Raw genomic sequence first — 18,700 nt, forward strand, 5'->3', positions numbered from 1 at the left:
TTCCATATGAGTTACAATTGTTCCTTCCATTTGAATCTATTTCAGGAAGTGATGATACTAGAGGCACTGCCAACATGGTGTCAGTTTCAGAATCCTGTTGAATTAGAAAGCATGTTGGAATAAGTTAAATTTAAACATGACAGATAAAATATGATATAAGCTCTGACACCGAAAGAAAATATGGTAGGTGTCATTGAACTATTTATTTCAGTAACCATTGTACAGAATTACCACTATTTTATTTATAATTCCATAAATTGATTTATTATCATTTTGGAAATTATTTGTATTGTTTTCAAAGAGTGATAACTTCTAAACCAAAAAAATATGAATGTAAAAGGTTGTATTATCCTCTTGCATTAACCTCTTCTGTTTATAGAAAGTTATGCAGACCTATTAGACAGCTTGAGTGGTCACTGTATATAGAACAATGATGCACTTCTCTGGTATTTAACAGATGGATCACAAAAATACAACCGACTTGTTTTGGAACATGACTGCAACTGCTCAGTCATAGCAGCCCTCCACAAGCTGACACACACTGCAGTGCTAATAGAGGAATGTTACTGGAACGTTCTGTGGCAGCATATAAAAGCACTGTGGCTTGTTTACTGGTACAGAAGCATAGAAGAGTTGACCAGCTCAACACAGCACGGAACATCCATTGAAAATGCTTTGCCCAAGCACAGTTCAGCCTCATCTCAGCCCATTCATGGACTTCCACTGGCCAGTGCGCAGTCTCTGGCCTGAGACGAGACCTCTTTTCTTTCAGATTGAACAAGAAATGATGAGACACATGCAGGAGATGAGGCACAACATGGAGTTCATGGAACGCCTGCATCAAAGGATTTTTGATGAAATTGACCATGTTTCACCCATGACAACTTTCAAACCCATCTCATTCCAACTCGGAAATGAAGGAAACCATTATGCATTAACATTAGACACAAAGGATTTCTCTCCAGAGGAGCTGTCTGTCAAACAAGTGGGCAGGAAGTTGCGAGTGAGCGGCAAAACAGAGAAGAAGCAAGAAGATGGGAAAGGATCATACTCGTACAGATGCCAAGAATTCAGGCAAGAGTTTGACCTTCCTGAAGGTGTCAGTCCTGAGGCGGTGTCCTGTGCTTTACGTAATGGCCAGCTGCAAATACAAGCACCTAAAGAAGCTACGTCTACAGGCAATGAGAGAGTGATTCCCATTATGTACACTCCTGCTGTGAAGAATTCCACTCCACAAAGTCCTATTCCTGAGAGTCCACAGCTTGAGGGCCAAGCAGCTGAAGCCGAGTCTACAAATAACTGAGTTTATTCTCTTTGAACACTGTCGGCAACAACGGAACAAATGACTCTATGGAAAACTGATGTACTGTACTAATTTAAAAAGAGACTGACTTGTCTCTACCTTTATTCAATTTTGAAGTCAATTACATTTTGTAGCATTGTATTAACAATTTGTTTGTTGTATTAACTTGTATTAACATTTAGTAGAACAGAAGTCAAATACTTCAGTTCTGTTCCTCTGATAGTATTCAAATATTATATTAGGTTGTGTCAAATTTCAAGAGATGTTCTTGTCTTTTGTGAATCCAATATACTACAAATCAAAGTTTGGTTTGCTGACCACCACTTTTATGTAATGCATGATCTTTCAACAAAATATTATTAAATATTTTTTAGTGCTAGATTTTTCTCATCATTTTCTTAATTCACAACTTGTAAAAATAACTTGTAATTAAATACCACAAAATGTAATTAAATACCTGTAGGCCTATCTCCTGATATTTTCTTTAATTCATAAATATCTTAATTCACAACTTTTTTTGTTTTCTAGGTGAGATTTATATTATAGTGTATTGTATTAGATAAAAATATGGAATATATATATATAAGTACTGTGCAAAATTTTTAAGCACTTGTCAAAAATGTTGTATAGTAAGAATTTCTTCAATAATAATTTCATGACTAGTTTTCATTTATCAGTTAACATCATACAAAGCCTGGTTAACAAAAAAAAAACTAAATCAATATTTGGTGTGACCACCTTTGCCTTCAAAACAGCACCAATTATCATAGGTACACCTGGACACAGTTTATCTTGGTTGTTGGCAGATAAGATTTTCCAAGCAACTTGGAGAATTTGCCACAGTTCTTCTATCTAATTAGGCTTCTGCTTCTTCATGTATTCCCAGAGAGACTCGATGTTCAGTGGGGGGCTCTGTGGGAGTAATGACATCTATTGCAGAGCTCCCTGTTCTTCTATTCTAATCTTTTCTATTTGCAAAAGGAATGTTTGGGAGTCTAAAATGTATTTTTCCTATTGACATATATAAGATATAGTGTAAATAATCATTTTAGGACAAATGTTTGTGAAACATTATATATGCCTAAGCACACAAGTGCAGTACTGTATATATATATATATATATATATATATATATATATATATATATATATATATATATATATATATGAAGAACAATAAAAGCAATAGAAGAAATATAAATATAAATAAAAGCTAATTAATATAGACTTCACAATGAGGTTTTAAGCCTATAAGAAATATATAAGAAATAAATATATATGAAAATATAAATAATATTTAGCTAGTTAATATTTATTCATTGTTTTTTTTTTTTTTTGTATAGGGACAGAACAAAAACGTGATTTCAGCACAAAAACTAAAAAAGATGCATTGTACATAGAGATTATAGCACATGCTAATTTGCATCTCAGGTCCCAAGATTTTTCTTTTCATTAAAAACTACATAAATCAAGCAATATAAACTAATCATATAAAAAATAATAATAAATGGCTAAATAAATACTAAGGTTGCGCCCAACCCTGGTGACATATATAGTATAAAACATTGACCTAAAAATTATTTAGGAATTAAAAAAGGTTCTTTTAAACCAGCGCTTAACCAATATTATAAAAGATTTTATGTTTTTTTAAAAGTCCCTTTGCCCCAGAGTATCTGCGATAGTGAACCCTTCAGTTACCATTCACTGTGCTCCTTGTTGTTCTTCTACCATCTTGTCTTTTTAGCAATTTACATAATACCTGCAGGGCTTTACTGTGGAAACATTTATATACCAATTTTATGCAGGACAAATGTATATAAAAAAAAAATAAACCTAAGAATTTTTTATTATTTCTTTTTTTGCAATGATGCACATGATTTGGTTAATTGTCCATGATTTTTAAAGCCTGATTGTAAAATGACATTATACGATTTACTGTAGATTCACTTGTTTGAGTCCAAACTGTAATGCAATATGAAATGAGAGACAAAATAATTTCATGCATAAAGAGCTGAGCCGCCCGATTTGAAATGCACTGTCTAATACATTTTATCAATGTAAGTTCATCTTTTTTTTAAGTTTCTTTATGTGTCTATCAAATGTGAGTTAAGAATCTAAAATAATACCTAAGAAATTGAACTCTTTTCCTCTGCTATTTCTTTATTTTTTATCTGAATTTTCTTTGTTTCTTTTGGTTTTCTTTTAGAGAAACACATAGAAATTGTATTTCTGACATTCAAAGTGAGAGGGTTATTTTGGAGTCAAGTTATCATTTAAAAAATCTCAGCTGCCTTTGCTGGTGTTTTAGATGATGTGAAAACAATATCGTCAGCATAAAGCTGACACTTAATATCTGGGAAGCAACTTGGCAAATCATTTAAAAATAAACTAAAATGCAATGGACCTAAAACCGAACCTTGCGGTATTCCTAGTTTATTGTTAAAAAACAAGATTTGTTACAGCTCAATTATCACACATTGCTCTCTTTTTTGTAGGTAAGTGGAAAACCACTCAGATGTTTGGTAACTAAAATTAAAAGCAGTTAATTTAGACAAGAGTATCTTGTATGGTAACATTGTCGAATGTCTTTTTCAGGTTAATAAAAAGTGCTCCCACAACATGCCCCTGATCTACAGAACATATTATATTGGTTATAATGGTTTTATACCTCCAGTTCAGAAGGAAAGCTAAAACTTCTCATTAAAAACAACAACGACTTTTGTCTTTAAAATCATCGCTTCTTGACAGTTTACAGTGAACTTCACCACTTAAGCGAAGTGTCATATGTACTCCAATCCTGTAGATGGCAGTATTGTTTAGTCAAAATACATTTCACATTTCAGTGTGAAAAAAACGTTTCCTTCCGTTTGTTCACCCGCCCGCCACAAACAAGAAAATGGCTCGGGCTAGCTAAGATATTTTTGGACGAGCATTTACGCCATGCATTGAGGTAGTAAATATACAATTGCTATTAAAGTGCTGACTAATCATTCACGACCATGACGGCAGCAATCCATGAGCTGCTCTCCTCCGTAATGGCGGTTTTAGTTGAAAGTGTGGTGTCGGAGTTGAGCAAACATCTTTCTGACTTCACCTCTGTCTTATCAGAGGAGTTAAAGTGCAACAAGGGCGGGACTGTCAACAAAAATAAACTCAAGCAGGCGAATCAAGCCAAAACTGTAAGTTCTAGAGCAGAATTTGTTTTTGCAGTGTTTAAAACTTTTAAACAAGCTTCTAGCTATAAGTTGGTGAAGGGTTGCTTGGCATGTAAATACCGTTTTACTTATGTGTTAATAACTGCACCATCATGAGCCTTATGGATCGATTTAAAAATGCATAATAGAATAGATAGAAATATATAAAATCTGTTTTCTTGGCTTGCCTAGTAGGCTCATTTATACTGAGCCTATGCAACCTTCCCTTTTGGTTATAAGCTGTGACCCTATTTAATACTTTGAATTCTAATTTGTTCCAAACAACCATTAGTGCAACCTTTGAAGACCTTTGAGCATCATATGCACTCTGAAAGACAGAGTTTGGATGGAACACAAGGATAATGAAACAATAGAAATAGATAGTTAAAAATGTAAATCTATTTGAACCATGTACTTTCATGCAGGAAGTTTTAAAAAGGTGCATGCAATTAACAAGTCATTAAATTTGCTTGATTTTCAGAAGGAGTTTTCAGCATTCATGGAGATGTTGAGTAAAGCAACAGTAGAGACCATGGTAAAGCTGATTTATGATCGCATTACAGCTCAAATACTTGAAGCTACAGCAAAGTTGCAGCTCTCAAAACAAGACACGTCAAATGGTAAATCTTTATGCTTAATAACCCAATTTGAATGTAAAATCTTGAATTTGACAAGTTTAACTTTTTTTGGATGAATGATTATTCATTACTATGAATGTTTCCAAAGATTTCAAAATGTAATTATGGTCATTTATTGTCATGGTAAATCACATCATATCACTTTATTGTCACAGCATAATAACCATGAGTGAACAGATGGTGCAAATTTTAGTGGATGCTCCACAGCAATGTAGTGTACTTCGTAGAAATGGATTAAAGTAATAGTTCACCCAAAAATGAAATTTCTTTCTTCTGCTGAACACAACAAACATTTTTAGAAAATATATCAGCTATGTTGGTCCTTACAATTCAAGTGAATGGTGGTCAGAACTTTGAACCTCCATAAAGCACATAAAAGCAGCATACAGGTAATCATATAGATTGTCCTCTCTGCCAAATAGATAGCGATATGCACAACAAATTTGAATCGGCAAAAACAAAAGAGGAAGAATGTGGAAGTGAAAGTGCCTTTAAATGTTTTTTGGATTGTCAAAGGTCTGACAACCATTCACTTGCATTGAATGGACCTACAGAGATATTCTTCAAAAATTTTAAAATTATGTTCTGCAGAAGAAAGTCACACATCTGAGATGGCATGAGGTTGAGAAAATTTTCATTTCTGGGTGAACTATTCCTTAAATACAAAAAAGATGACTAAAACGGTTGCTGTAGAAATCACCACTACAATGCTGACAGCCAGCATCCTGCCAATCTAAAGGAAAGACATTTGGTCATACAGATGAGATTTATTTTTATTTACGTCTAATAATCTTGCTTAATAAAATTCAATGCAGCTTCATTTTTTTATTGTATTTAAACAATTTTGTAAAAGAAATAAGGCATTTTAGAACATGCCATATTGTGAATCACAGATTTTCAATGTGGTCTCAGACTTTTGGATTCAAATGTGTGTGTGTGTGTCTGTGTGTGTATGCGTGTGTGTTTGGAAATTAATGATTTGAGATCTTGGTGTTGTATCCTCCTCACAGAGGGTGAAGCAGCCACATCTGAGCCTGATAGTGTGCCTTTGGAGCTTGCAAAGAACAATGTTGATGAAGTGGAAACAGAGCATCATGACGTTGACTTTGGACATGCGGCAAATAATCAGTACCAACAGCTTTCCTCTGCACAGGCAGTAAATCTAGTGGGGAGTTCAGGTGAAAGCCAACCTTCTACAAGCACAAATGTGGCTGCAGTAGAGAGGCAGGAGCCTTTAATTTGTGACTCCTGTGGAATGTCTTTCAACGATGTGGCCTTGTTGGACATTCACTATGCTTTACACAAAGAAAGACCTTTCAATTGTCTAACATGTGGGAATTCTTTCAAAATGATGAAATGCTTAATGAAACACCAGAGATTTCACACAATTCCGGATTTAAATATTGAGTTTGAAACTCTTCACGAAGAATTTGTTGTGCAGCTCGAAACATGTGATGCAGTCGATCCATCTATGGAAACAATTGAAGTGACCACTCAAAGTAAGACACATACATTAGATGACAATGCAATGCTTAAAGGGATAGTAAACCCAGAAATGAAAATTCAGTCATTGTTTACTCACCCCTGTGTTGTTATAACCCATTATGTCTTTAACTTTTTCTTAACACGAAAGGAGAAATTGTGAAAAAGATTTGTGCACAGTGATGTCATACAATGGCAGTTTATGGTGACAGCCTCTTCTAGCTTACAAATTATGCAAGAGGATAATTCAGAAGTTCTATGCGACCAAAGTTTTGAAGGCATACAGTAAGGTTACAAAATCTTATGTATTATTTAGTGAAAAGTTAATGCTCACCGACCATTGCTATTCTGTACGCGTTCATTAGAGTGCACAATAGCAACAAAATGCACAGCCCCTGCTAGCGAGCTAGGGCATTCAACCGAAAATGTTTATCGATTCGCTTCAACCAGACCATCAACAATATTAACAACAGAAAACACAACACAGTTGCACACAAACCAGAGGGCAGAACTTACAAAACATGTCTATAGAGTTTGAAGTCGAAGAAAAGATGCATTTATATGCCCAGCCTTAATTGTTTGAACTGGAGTACCTGGAAAACAGAGAGATGGAAGAGCCAAAAGGCAGGCAACCACATTTACACATGTCATAACCAGATGCTAAATAACACGTGATAAATGTGTCTTTTCTATGTTAATCAGAGTTTTTCTCCTATCCCGCCATGATGAGCGACGGGACATTCTGTCGATCACTTGGTTTTTATTTGTGGTGTTGGACCATGCAGCCCTCTCCGCTGTGAACTGGCACAGGTCTAAAATCATTCTCATAACTGAAAATTGAAGCTAGCACCTCACTGTTCAGCTAAAACCAACACCTACCGAATGTTTTGCTGAGTTTCAGCTCTCTTCAGGCTGAGGTCTGTCACACACACACACACACACACCGGTTCAGTGTGGAGAAGACGGGACACATAAGAGCGCCCTCTGCCTTTCTCTCTGGAGAAACATCTCAAACCTCCAAAACACCCTGGTCTCCTGTAAGTCTGACTGTAGCTTCTGAGTGTGAATGCATGGCAACATCAACCTTTTCCATCTCTTTGTTTGATTTCTGAGGACTCCAGTTTAAACAATTATGGCTGGGCATAGAAATGCATCTTTTCTTCAACTTCAATCTCTATAGACATGTTTTGTAAGTTCTGCTTTCTGGTTTGTGTGCAGCTGTGTTGTGTTTTCTGTTGTTAATATCGCTGATGGTCCTGTTGAAGCGAAACAAAACAAGTTTTCGCGTCAACGGCCCATCTCGTGAGAACAATTCTATTCCAAATTTTTCCCCTTTGTGTTAAGAAGAAAGTGAATCATATGGGGTTATAACAATAAAAGGGTGAGTATACAATGACTGCATTTACATTTTTGGGAGAACTATCCCTTTAAAGGTGGACTCAGTCATGTTAAATGAATAGTGCACCCAAAAATGAAAAGTCTCATCATTTACCTTGTTTATGCCATCCAAGTTTTGTATGACTTTTTCTTCTGCAGAACACAATGAAGATTTTTAGAAGAATATTTTAGCCATTGAGGTCCATACAATGCAAGTGAATGGGTACCAACATTTTGAAGCTCCAAAATCACAAAGGCAGCATAAAAGTAATCCATATGACTCCAGTGGTTCAGTCCATATCTTCAGAAGCAGTGTGGATGAGAAACACGTTTTTGTCCTTTTTTGCTATAAATTTTCACTTTCAAATTCTTCTTGTGTTTTTGGTGATTCACATTATTTGTGCATATTGCATCTACTGGGCAGGGAGGAGAATTTATAGTAAAGAAATTACCTAAAAATTGAATTAATCTACTTCTCAACCACACCTACCATATCACTTTTGAAGATAGAGATTTAAACACTGGAGTCATATGGATTTTTGTGCTGCCTTTATGTGCTTTTTGGAGCTTAACATTTCTGGCCATCATTCACTTGCATTGTGAGGACCTACAGAGCTGAGATATTCTAAAAATCTTAATTTGTGTTCAGCAGAAGAAACAAAGCCATACACATTAGGGATGGCATGATGGTGAGAAAATGATGAAAGAATTTTCATTTTTGGGTGAACTATCCATTTAATAGTCAACAATGATACATTTATTCAGTGAATGATTTTGTCCAATAAAGGGGATACTCAGGTAAAGTGAATAGTATTCAGTTTGATCTCAACATGGCGGCCCCATGAGGTGACCCAGTCCTTGTAGTCTAAAATAAAGCCGCTTTTATTAGGCTGCTGAAATTATTCTTCATCTCATGTGAGTGTATATGACTTCAAACAATTTTAAAAAAAATTGTATAACATGGTAAAAATTACTGAGTGCACCTTTAAAGACATGTCTGCCAATATTTCAATTAAAAAACAACTAAAAAATAATAAGAGAGTAGAATAATATATAACATTTACCTTTTCAATTTAGTTTATTCTGAAAACACACTCTGTATTTTTCTCTTAACAGGCATACTCCAAAATAACTACGACAATGAAGACGAATCATGTGCTTACTTTGAAACCAGTCAGGATGTAAACGAATCACTTGTGCAAGGTTTAAATATCATCATCGAGAACGCAAACATTCAGCCTGACATTACCTCCAACACGAATATAATAAAGCAATCGAACGATGGTTTGTTCCGATGCAAAACCTGCGGGAAGTGTTTTGAACTTAGGTGGAAGTTCATTAACCATGTTCGAGCTCATGTTAAACATTATAAGTGTTCCTACTGTGATAAGCGTTTTACCATGAGGAGCTGCCTCATCAGACATGTAGCAATGCACACTGGAGCTCAGTTATTCAAATGTGATATATGTTCCAAGTCGTTCGTATTTCAGGCCTCTCTGGAGAAGCACAAGCGTCTACACACAGCAGAGAAGACAGTTACTTGCCCCAACTGTCAGAAGATTTTTCCTGGCAAGCGCTCTTACGGTAGACACCGGTGCAGAGCACTCGAAAAGCTTCACAGCTGCCCTGTGTGTGACAAGCAGTTCAAAATTAAACAAAACATGCTTGATCACCAAACGCTGCACACTGGAGAGAAGCCGTACTGCTGCGAGGTATGTGGTGCATTTTATAGTTGTGAGAGATATCTGAAAAATCACCAGAAGAGTCACATTGAGAAAACGTACGAGTTCGGATGTGACCTCTGTGACAAGCGATTCAGTGCTCGAAAGCATTTGCAAGCACATATGCTTGTGCATACGAGGGAGAAACGGTATGCGTGTGACGTCTGCGACAAGAAGTTTGCCACCTCTGGAAATCTCAACAGACACCGAGCAGGTCATACAGGAGTGAAGCTGTATGGTTGTCCTATATGTTTGAAGAGGTACACCACTGCATACGCTCTAAAAATTCACACACATAAACACACTTCAAGCAAACCGTTTCTTTGTGATATTTGTGGGAAGGGATTTACCAGTTCAGACTACATGAAAAGGCACAAGCGAATTATTCACATAGGAAGGAGAGATTGTGTCTGTTCAATCTGTAATAAGGCTTTCATCTTCCCCAGTTCACTTAATCAACACATGCTTGTACATACAGGAGAGAAGCATCATGAAAGATTAGTCAGTCCTTTGCTGAAGAAGTTCAGTTGCGATCATTGTCCAAAGAAATTCTATTCTCAAGCTGCACTCACAGTGCACCAAAGGGTTCACACTAAAGAAAAGCCTTACAGTTGTGATGTATGTGGAAAGAGCTTTGGGTATGCAAGCAGTATTCAAATGCACATGAGAATCCATACGGGGGAGAGGCCTTTTGGTTGCGATGTATGCGGTAAGACATTCAATCAGGCTGTACATCTGAGGACCCATCAGAGAGTACACACTGGGATGAAATCATTCAGTTGTGAGAGCTGTGGAAAGAACTTTGTGGACCAGAGAAACCTGAAACAACATAAATGTAAATACACCATGTAAATACTTCAGTAGCCGTTACCTTTATGCAAAACCAAAGGATACACTGTAAAACATGTTATGTATCTTCTGTTCAGGGCTATTAAATAGTTAATTAAATGCATAGCATTATAATGTTAATAGGTAATGATCTATAGTGTCTTAGGGAAGAAAAATGTAATGAGATCATACATTTGTGCATTTTTAAGGTGTTAAAGGTTTAGTCCATTAAACTCCAGTGGTTAAATCTATGTCTTCTGAAGTGATCCAGTCGGTTTTGGGTGAGAACAGACCAAATGTACCAAGTCTCCTTGGTGGTCATGATTTCAAGCTTGATTTCACTTCCTATAGCGCTAGATGGCGCTCTGAGCAAGCGTCAAGCACTAGTAAGTGTAATCGAGCTTGATGTCATGATCGTGCTTAGAGACTGCAATGCCAAAATGTACTGTGAAAAGGTTGGAAAAAAAAAAAAGTTTGGTCTGTTCACACCCCAAAACCAACTGGATCACTTCAGAAGATATTGATGAAACAACTGGAGTCTTATGAATTGCATTTATGCTGACTTTATCTCCTTTTTGGAGCTTCAAAGGCCTGGTCACTATTCACATGCATTGTAGGGACCTACTCAGCTAGGTCCCTACAACCTTAATTTAAATTAAAATGTTAATTTGTGTTCAGAAGAAAATCATCCACATCTGGGATAAGGCATAAGGGTGAGTAAATGATGGGATAATTTTCATTTTTGGGTGAACTATCACTTTAACAATTATATTTTCTAACAAAGGCTGGAAGCAATTGTGTTTGATTGCAATAAACATCATGAAGAACCACATCTGTCTTTTTCTCTTTTTTATTAACATTAGGTGGCAGATTAAACTTATTATTAAAGTAAACGTTGGTTCTATTCTAAAACTTAGTGCGCTGCCTATGTAGGCAGGATTTTAAGGCATCGTAGGTGTGCTCCCACCATGAAGGTTTTTTAAATGGTAGGCCTTATAAGAGACGTTGGTAACATTTTCAATAAGGTTGTATTTGTTGACATTAGGTGTCATGAACTAACAATATTTTTTCAGCACTAAAAATAAAAAAATAACTACTGTAAAGTGTTTCTGATAACTTTATGGTCAAATTCAAGGGGTGTGTCAAAGAGGTAGGAATGTATCAAGACTTCAGTAATGTACACAAATGTTACCTATTTGTCATAGAATATTATAGAATGATTTAGAATTGTATTGCTCACAAAGTTATCATTTATAAACATTCAACCTCTCAGCATGAGGGCAATACAATCTATAATGCATTAGACTAGAGGATCCATAATCTAATTTTTCTAATTGTATATCATGTGACTTGGTTGGTTGAACCGAACTGAATTTTTATTAGCGCACTCTGAAAATTACGTACACTTCCGGGGTGGAGAATAGTTGCTTATAAATATACCTGAACTCAATTAGCTTAACGTCACAGCTGACGGTTATGTTAATTGGTGCTGAGAGATTGTACTTCCATCTATGGGCGCTTTATAAAGCAACCTTCTTGACTATTTGTGATCCTTTAATGATCGAAAGTAGTTTGTAAATCGGTTATTTCACTTTGCTTGAAATAATCAAGAAAGATGAAGGAGTTAGTGGAGGAGATACCTGATGAGGGATATGGATGCGCCGTGACTAATCGCTTCGGCCAGCTGCTTGACGATGAGTCCGACCCTTTTGACATATTATATGCGGCACAGGTGGGAAAACCGCAAAAGAAGAAGAAAGAAGAGCAAAAGAAAACTTCATCCACCACGAAAGCTGGAAAAAAAGAGTCTCAAATGAACAGGAAAATCGCCTTTTCCGCGGGTGGAGGTGGACAAGGTGGGTGATGTACAGGCCACATATGGCATTTGGTACTTTTTCTCGACGCAAAGCGAATAATTTTCTGTTTAAACTTCCCTTTGATAAATCAGCGATGAATTTATTTTATTCAGAATCGTTTAAACCCATGATAGATTAATTTATATTACAACTGTCACTTGTTTTTCTTTAAAGAAAAATTTAACCGTCACTATTTAAAAGGATTGTTCACCATAAAATAAATGAACTGTCAATTAAAATAGTCGTTTTTACACACCCTTATGTTTCAAAACCTGTATGACTTTCATGTAACCCAAAATACATTGTACTTACTGGGTCAGTCACCATTCTTTCATTGTAGCTTTCATTCTCACGCCCCATACAATTAAAGTGAATGTTGACTGAGACTAACGTTTGCCTTTGTGTCCCACTGAAAAAACTTAATATGGGTTTTGGACAGAAGGGTGAGTAAATTATTATTTTTCAATATGAAATGTGTTAAAAGTAAATCTACTTGAATATTCTTGTTGTTGCAGACACTTATAACTTTCCTACTCCACGAGGAACAAAAAAGAAATTATGACAAAAGATGTTTGGCAGAATGTAAGCCTCCGTCACCATTCACTTTCATTTTATCTCCCCCCTCAATATAATAAAGTGAGTGGTGACTAAGGCTAACATTCTCTCTAATATCTACTTTCGTGTTCAATGGAGGAAAGTGATATGCATGTAAATTATATTTTAATTTTGGATTAACTATCCCATTCAGTAATTTGTACCTCCTTTTTGTAGCCCAAGTGCGTCTTGTTCGTGGGGAGGTTGAGGAACAAATTGAAAAACGTGTGACTTTTGAGCGCAAATGCAATGTTGGCGACACCCCCCTTAGTTTCTCGGTTGAGAGGTAAAGGTCTCCATTTCTGTACTAATATAGTGGTTTGTCTTTTATTTATAATCCTGCCTGAATTAATGCGAATTCTCCTTAATCTATCTTCCTCTGTGAAGGCCTGTGGATGATGTGTTGGACAGAGCTAATAGAGGAAGAGCTACCGGAAGAGTACGAGGAGCCCGAGGCCCAGGATATCCAAGATCCAATGATGGATTTGACCAGAGGGGAAAGAGGGAATTTGAAAGGCATAGTGGCAGCGACAGAACGTAAGCAGTGATCAATAGACCTTACCGTAGCGCCATATATTTTTTTTTTTTTTTAATGGGAATGACAAAGAGGCTGTGAGGGATAGACTTATCATCTGTTCAATGGCACACTATATAAAGCTAAAAAAAGCTCCATCACATCTTATTTTCCACAACTCATGTTGTCTGGAGCTTTCTGTCTACTGGGTGTTCTGGAAAATGTGTTTTTGAATGTTTTGTCCCTGGAACGATACAAAAATACTATAGCCTATTGAAGAGACCATACATCTATCCTCACTGCCTTGTCATTCCCATTAAAAGTTGTTAGGCCCAGTTTGCCCCAAAATGAAAATTCTGCCATATACTAACCTTGTTTTCATTGCAAACTAATTATTAAATTTTTTTTTTTTAAAACATGGTACACAAAAAAGAAACTTGAGAATCTTTACACCTAAATTATAATACAAATACTCCATATAACTCCTCTGCTAAATTCCAAGTCTTCGGAATGGCTTTGTGTTGAACAGACCAAATTTTACTCGTTATTATCTGAATCTTACTTGCTCTAAAGCTATATGGCTTCAGAAGAGTTGTAATCTAGTGCACATTTTCAGAATGACATGGGGTGTTTTTTTTTTTTTTGGTTTTAAATTTCCCTCCAAGTTGATAAGGTAACACAATTTCTGACAGATGTTACTTTAAATCAGGAGTGTCCGCTTCGAAGAGAAGCGTAGTGGCAGTGGCTCTCGCAACTGGGGTTCTATGAGAGACCAGATGAGGTGAAGTTTCACTTTTATACCAAATTTTAAATTAATCGCACTGGTTTGGATGACGTTATTACAGTGATTTTTCTCTTGAAATGGTTTTCATTTTCCTTGTAGTGAAATTGAGGTGACATCTAGTGAACAGGTCTGTGAAACCGATGAGACCCCCGAGGCAGTAGAGGCTGATGGAGAAAACAGGTCCATTTTACACAGCTTCAAGGAATATTGTTACGCACATGAGATGCTTCACAGTGAATCAGATTATCTAGATTTATGAATTTGGAACTTCCGCTTATGGTTCTTAATTGATGGTTTTGTATGCTGCCTAATCTCCTGCAGGCCTTCTGAGACTGAGGATGTGATTGAGGTAGCCATAGAGATGACGCTGGATGAGTGGAAGGCCTTACAGGAGCAAAGCAGGCCCAAGGTGGAGCTTAATATCCGTAAGGCAGACTCCACTATGCCATCCAAGGCTTTGGTGATCCATAAGTCCAAATTCCTTGAGGTAAGAGTCATTTTCTGGATGCAGATTTTTTATTTATTTTTTTTTTTTGTGCTTCCATTTTATTGAAGCATTTCCAGAGGTACAGAACGAGGCAGAGCAGGGTACTGGCTTATCTTTTGTGAGAAACCGATGAGCTCTTATGAAATTTGTACTGCTTATTTTATGTCCAGCAAGAAAGTTCGAAGACAGTTTAATTCATTGAATTAATCTCATAATGACTTTAATTTCGGCATCATTCTTTTTAGAAACAATATAATGGCATTGACGATGAGGATGTGGGTTTCCGCCGCCCAACCAATGACATCACTTGTCAGTTGGAAATCAACTTTGGCAGCCTGGCTCGACCCTCTCGTGGTGGGAGAGGTGGACGAGGCAGTCGTGGCCGTGGGGCTCCCGCCATGACATCCCAAAGATCTCCACAAAAATATGAAGTGGTAAGTTAATATTGTTTGGGGCATTAATTTTTTTGTTGCAACCAATACACAGTCCTGTGAAATGCAAGGCTTATAATTTAAGGACTTTGCAAGGTAGGAATTGAAACTAAATGTTAAATATTAATGTTGTTTGCGACGTATTGCAGTGGTTTGGGGCTAAACGATTTTGTGTTTCCTAAGGCTCCAAACCCAGATGATCCAGAGGATTTCCCTGCACTGGCTTAGCGCTCATTCAGAGGAAGAGCGTGAAGTTCAAACTGTTCTGCAACCTGTCAGGGTAACACTGAAATGGAAAAGTGCTTTTGAAATTGGCAGAAATAAAAAAAAAATATGCAAAGAAGTTTGTTCGCGTTGATCTGACTATAATTCCAAGAGTTCTGCACATGTTTGGATCTAATGTTTCAAGTTGCTGGGGAAACATTGTTCTAAATAAAGCAAGAAAATTAATGAATGCATTAACTGATGTTGAAAACACACTTTATTGCCCCAAGTATTATGGTAAACACTTTTGTTCAAAGACAAAGAACCTTGTGCATGGGATTGCAGATGTTGTGCAACATTTAAAGGGTTGGTTCACCCTAAAATAAAAATTCTCATTTATGCATCCTCATGCCATTCCAGATGTGTTCTGCAGAAGTCATACACAAATTAATCTCTCTGCTCTTTTGGCCCATACAATGCAAGTGAATGGTGCCAAAATTTTACCTCCCAAATCCACAAGGTTAAATCCATATCTTCTGATGCGATATGATAGGTGTGTGTGAGAAACAGATCAATATTAAAGTAATTTTTTCTTATCTTTTGGTGATTTCACATTCTTGGTGCATATCGACATTGTTACAGGTTTCGTGGGATTCTAGTTCATATAAACGGATCACAGCATTTCTCAATGCAGTACGTCATTTGACCGCCAGAGGGCTGAATACCCCAAAGGATAACTGAAATCGGTGCCTTGCTGCTAAAATTTTTTATATCGTATTGCACACTACACTAAGCAGTTGAGAGCCCTCTTAAAAGTGTCTCTCTGACACAGTCATGTGTATCCTACTGTTTGAAAAATGTACTTAAAAAAAAAAAAAAGTCTGTCAGATAGCCCTATTCTTATTTTGGGGGGTTGACAAGTTTCCTTCATAAGATCACATTGCTTGGCTGTTGATAGAATCTCTCTCTGCTAGACATACAGTGAAGGGAAATGACATTTACAGTGTGCTGTTTCCTCACTGTGCATCACTATAGATTGACAGTTTGCTAGACAAAATAGTCAGTCTTGCAGAAAAGAGACTGAAGCCCTGTCCTGCCCAATTGTGCTTGGTATTTTTACTAGCACACCAAAGATGTGGACTCTAATCAAATTATTTATTGTAGAAATGGACAATTGTGAGAACATCTGTCAATCAAATCCTTGATTGCTGTCACCCTTATCTTTTGTGTTATAGAAGTCTTGTCTTTGGTATAGTCATATGATGCACTCCATTAAAGTCTTGAAGAGTTTTTTTTTTTTTTTTTTAGGGGATTGGGTCAAATTCCTGCTGGGTTAACATTGAGGTGATTGTAAATGTTAGGCTTAAGTGTTCTCTGCATTCTCATGGCTGTTTTTTGTTTCTGTAGATTGTGTTGAGCTGGTGTAATGCACACAGGCATTAGCTTAATGTAACTGACAGATTTATTCCAGATGGATAAAGCAGTGATATTGGAAGGATGTGTACACTATGTTCTGCACCTAAGCCCAATGCTTTATCTTTGCTTGCATCTTATATTGCATCTCTTTTTTTTTTTTCTTCTGTCTTCAAGGGAATAGTGTGGAGATTGTGAACTGTGTATGACTAAACTGTTGAATTGATATGGATTCCTTGGGGTACAGAAAACAAATGGTGATTGATTGCTGGTCTTAGGCACTTTGATAATTAATTCAGTAAAGTTTTGAATTTGGTATAACCCCAAAAATGCATTTGCACCCTTGGTGTATATTTGCCCTGAACAAATGTTAGGATAAAACAAGTGGGATCTTAATTTCTTCATATTCAGAACTCTTGTATCAAAATTATCCATCCTTTTGCTTGATTATATCGCAGGTCCTGTAAGCATTCTGAGATCTGATCTGAGGTTCTTAAGGTACAGTCACAATACACTTCATGCTCCATTCACTCCCGTATATAAATGTTTGAATGTGGGGGACTGGAAATGCATGCTCATGCAAATACACTCACCTAAAGGATTATTATTTCAATACGATTACTATTCAATTTCTCATTAATGCAATTATCTAATCAACCAATCACATGGCAGTTGCTTCAATGCATTTAGGGGTGTGGTCCTGGTCAAGACAATCTCCTGAAATCCAAACTGAATGTCAGAATGGGAAAGAAAGGTGATTTAAGCAATTTTTAGCGTGGCATGGTTGTTGGTGCCAGACGGGCCGGTCTGAGTATTTCACAATCTGCACAGTTACTGAGATTTTCACGCACAACCATTTCTAGGGTTTACAAAGAATGGTGTGAAAAGGGAGAAACATCCAGTATGCGGCAGTCCTGTGGGCGAAAATGCCTTGTTGATGCTAGAGGTCAGAGGAGAATGGGCCGACTGATTCAAGCTGATAGAAGAGCAACTTTGCCTGAAATAACCACTTGTTACAATCGAGGTATGCAGCAAAGCATTTGTGAAGCCACAACACGCACAACCTTGAGGCGGATGGGCTACAACAGCAGAAGACCCCACCGGGTACCACTCATCTCCACTACAAATAGGAAAAAGAGGCTACAATTTGCAAGAGCTCACCAAAATTGGACAGTTGAAAACTGGAAAAATGTTGCCTGGTCTGATGAGTCTCGATTTCTGTTGAGACATTCAGATGGTAGAGTCAGAATTTGGCATAAACAGAATGAGAACATGGATCCATCATGCCTTGTTACCACTGTGCAGGCTGGTGGTGGTGGTGTAATGGTGTGGGGGATGTTTTCTTGGCACACTTTAGGCCCCTTAGTGCCAATTGGGCATCGTTTAAATGCCACGGCCTACCTGAGCATTGTTTCTGACCATGTCCATCCCTTTATGGCCACCATGTACCCATCCTCTGATGGCTACTTCCAGCAGGATAATGCACCATGTCACAAAGCTCAAATCATTTCAAATTGGTTTCTTGAACATGACAATGAGTTCACTGTACTAAAATGGCCCCCACAGTCACCAGATCTCAACCTAATAGAGCATCTTTGGGATGTAGTGGAACGGGAGCTTCGTGCCCTGGATGTGCATCCCACAAATCTCCATCAACTGCAAGGTGCTATCCTATCAATATGGGCCAACATTTCTAAAGAATGCTTTCAGCACCTTGTTGAATCAATGCCACGTAGAATTAAGGCAGTTCTGAAGGCGAAAGGGGGTCAAACACAGTATTAGTATGGTGTTCCTAATAATCCTTTAGGTGACTGTAAATTGTTTTGCTGCATTCAAAAGTTCTAGTTTGTTGAATTCTGACCTGCATATCTGGTT

The 18,700-nt window shown here is 37.1% G+C and overlaps 3 protein-coding genes across 3 annotated transcripts; all 3 read left to right on the forward strand.

The window, feature by feature from the left end:
• Positions 1 to 534: 534 nt before the first annotated feature.
• LOC127625251 (heat shock protein beta-11-like) lies at positions 535 to 1,795 on the forward strand. The gene has a single exon (XM_052100414.1). It carries the CDS (start codon positions 671 to 673, stop codon positions 1,301 to 1,303), a length of 633 nt encoding a protein of 210 aa, XP_051956374.1. The 5' UTR covers positions 535 to 670; the 3' UTR covers positions 1,304 to 1,795.
• Positions 1,796 to 4,180: 2,385 nt separating this feature from the next.
• On the forward strand, positions 4,181 to 11,366 carry LOC127625221 (zinc finger protein ZFP2-like). Its single transcript, XM_052100368.1, has 4 exons — positions 4,181 to 4,481; positions 4,978 to 5,116; positions 6,145 to 6,633; positions 9,110 to 11,366. The coding sequence occupies exons 1-4, from the start codon at positions 4,302 to 4,304 to the stop codon at positions 10,564 to 10,566; spliced, it is 2,265 nt and encodes a 754-aa protein (XP_051956328.1). The 5' UTR covers positions 4,181 to 4,301; the 3' UTR covers positions 10,567 to 11,366.
• Positions 11,367 to 11,797: 431 nt separating this feature from the next.
• On the forward strand, positions 11,798 to 15,436 carry LOC127625451 (plasminogen activator inhibitor 1 RNA-binding protein-like). Its single transcript, XM_052100751.1, has 8 exons — positions 11,798 to 12,398; positions 13,176 to 13,278; positions 13,380 to 13,529; positions 14,216 to 14,287; positions 14,390 to 14,470; positions 14,612 to 14,777; positions 15,023 to 15,211; positions 15,392 to 15,436. The coding sequence occupies exons 1-8, from the start codon at positions 12,158 to 12,160 to the stop codon at positions 15,434 to 15,436; spliced, it is 1,047 nt and encodes a 348-aa protein (XP_051956711.1). The 5' UTR covers positions 11,798 to 12,157.
• Positions 15,437 to 18,700: the final 3,264 nt, after the last annotated feature.

Source organism: Xyrauchen texanus, chromosome 31 (genome assembly GCF_025860055.1).
Source record: "Xyrauchen texanus isolate HMW12.3.18 chromosome 31, RBS_HiC_50CHRs, whole genome shotgun sequence".
NCBI classification, from domain to species: Eukaryota; Metazoa; Chordata; class Actinopteri; order Cypriniformes; family Catostomidae; genus Xyrauchen; species Xyrauchen texanus.

What these genes read in the sequence shown, in the direction of transcription:
- LOC127625251 (XM_052100414.1), top strand. Translation starts at nt 671, where the DNA reads ATGCTTTGCCCAAGCACAGTTCAGCCTCATCTCAGCCCATTCATGGAC.
- LOC127625221 (XM_052100368.1), top strand. Translation starts at nt 4,302, where the DNA reads ATGACGGCAGCAATCCATGAGCTGCTCTCCTCCGTAATGGCGGTTTTA. An exon ending in AGGCGAATCAAGCCAAAACT is followed by an intron (nt 4,482 to 4,977) that starts GTAAGTTCTAGA and finishes CTTGATTTTCAG; the next exon opens with AAGGAGTTTTCAGCATTCAT. An exon ending in AAAACAAGACACGTCAAATG is followed by an intron (nt 5,117 to 6,144) that starts GTAAATCTTTAT and finishes TCCTCCTCACAG; the next exon opens with AGGGTGAAGCAGCCACATCT.
- LOC127625451 (XM_052100751.1), top strand. Translation starts at nt 12,158, where the DNA reads ATGAAGGAGTTAGTGGAGGAGATACCTGATGAGGGATATGGATGCGCC. An exon ending in TCTATGAGAGACCAGATGAG is followed by an intron (nt 14,288 to 14,389) that starts GTGAAGTTTCAC and finishes TTTTCCTTGTAG; the next exon opens with TGAAATTGAGGTGACATCTA. An exon ending in GAGGCTGATGGAGAAAACAG is followed by an intron (nt 14,471 to 14,611) that starts GTCCATTTTACA and finishes AATCTCCTGCAG; the next exon opens with GCCTTCTGAGACTGAGGATG.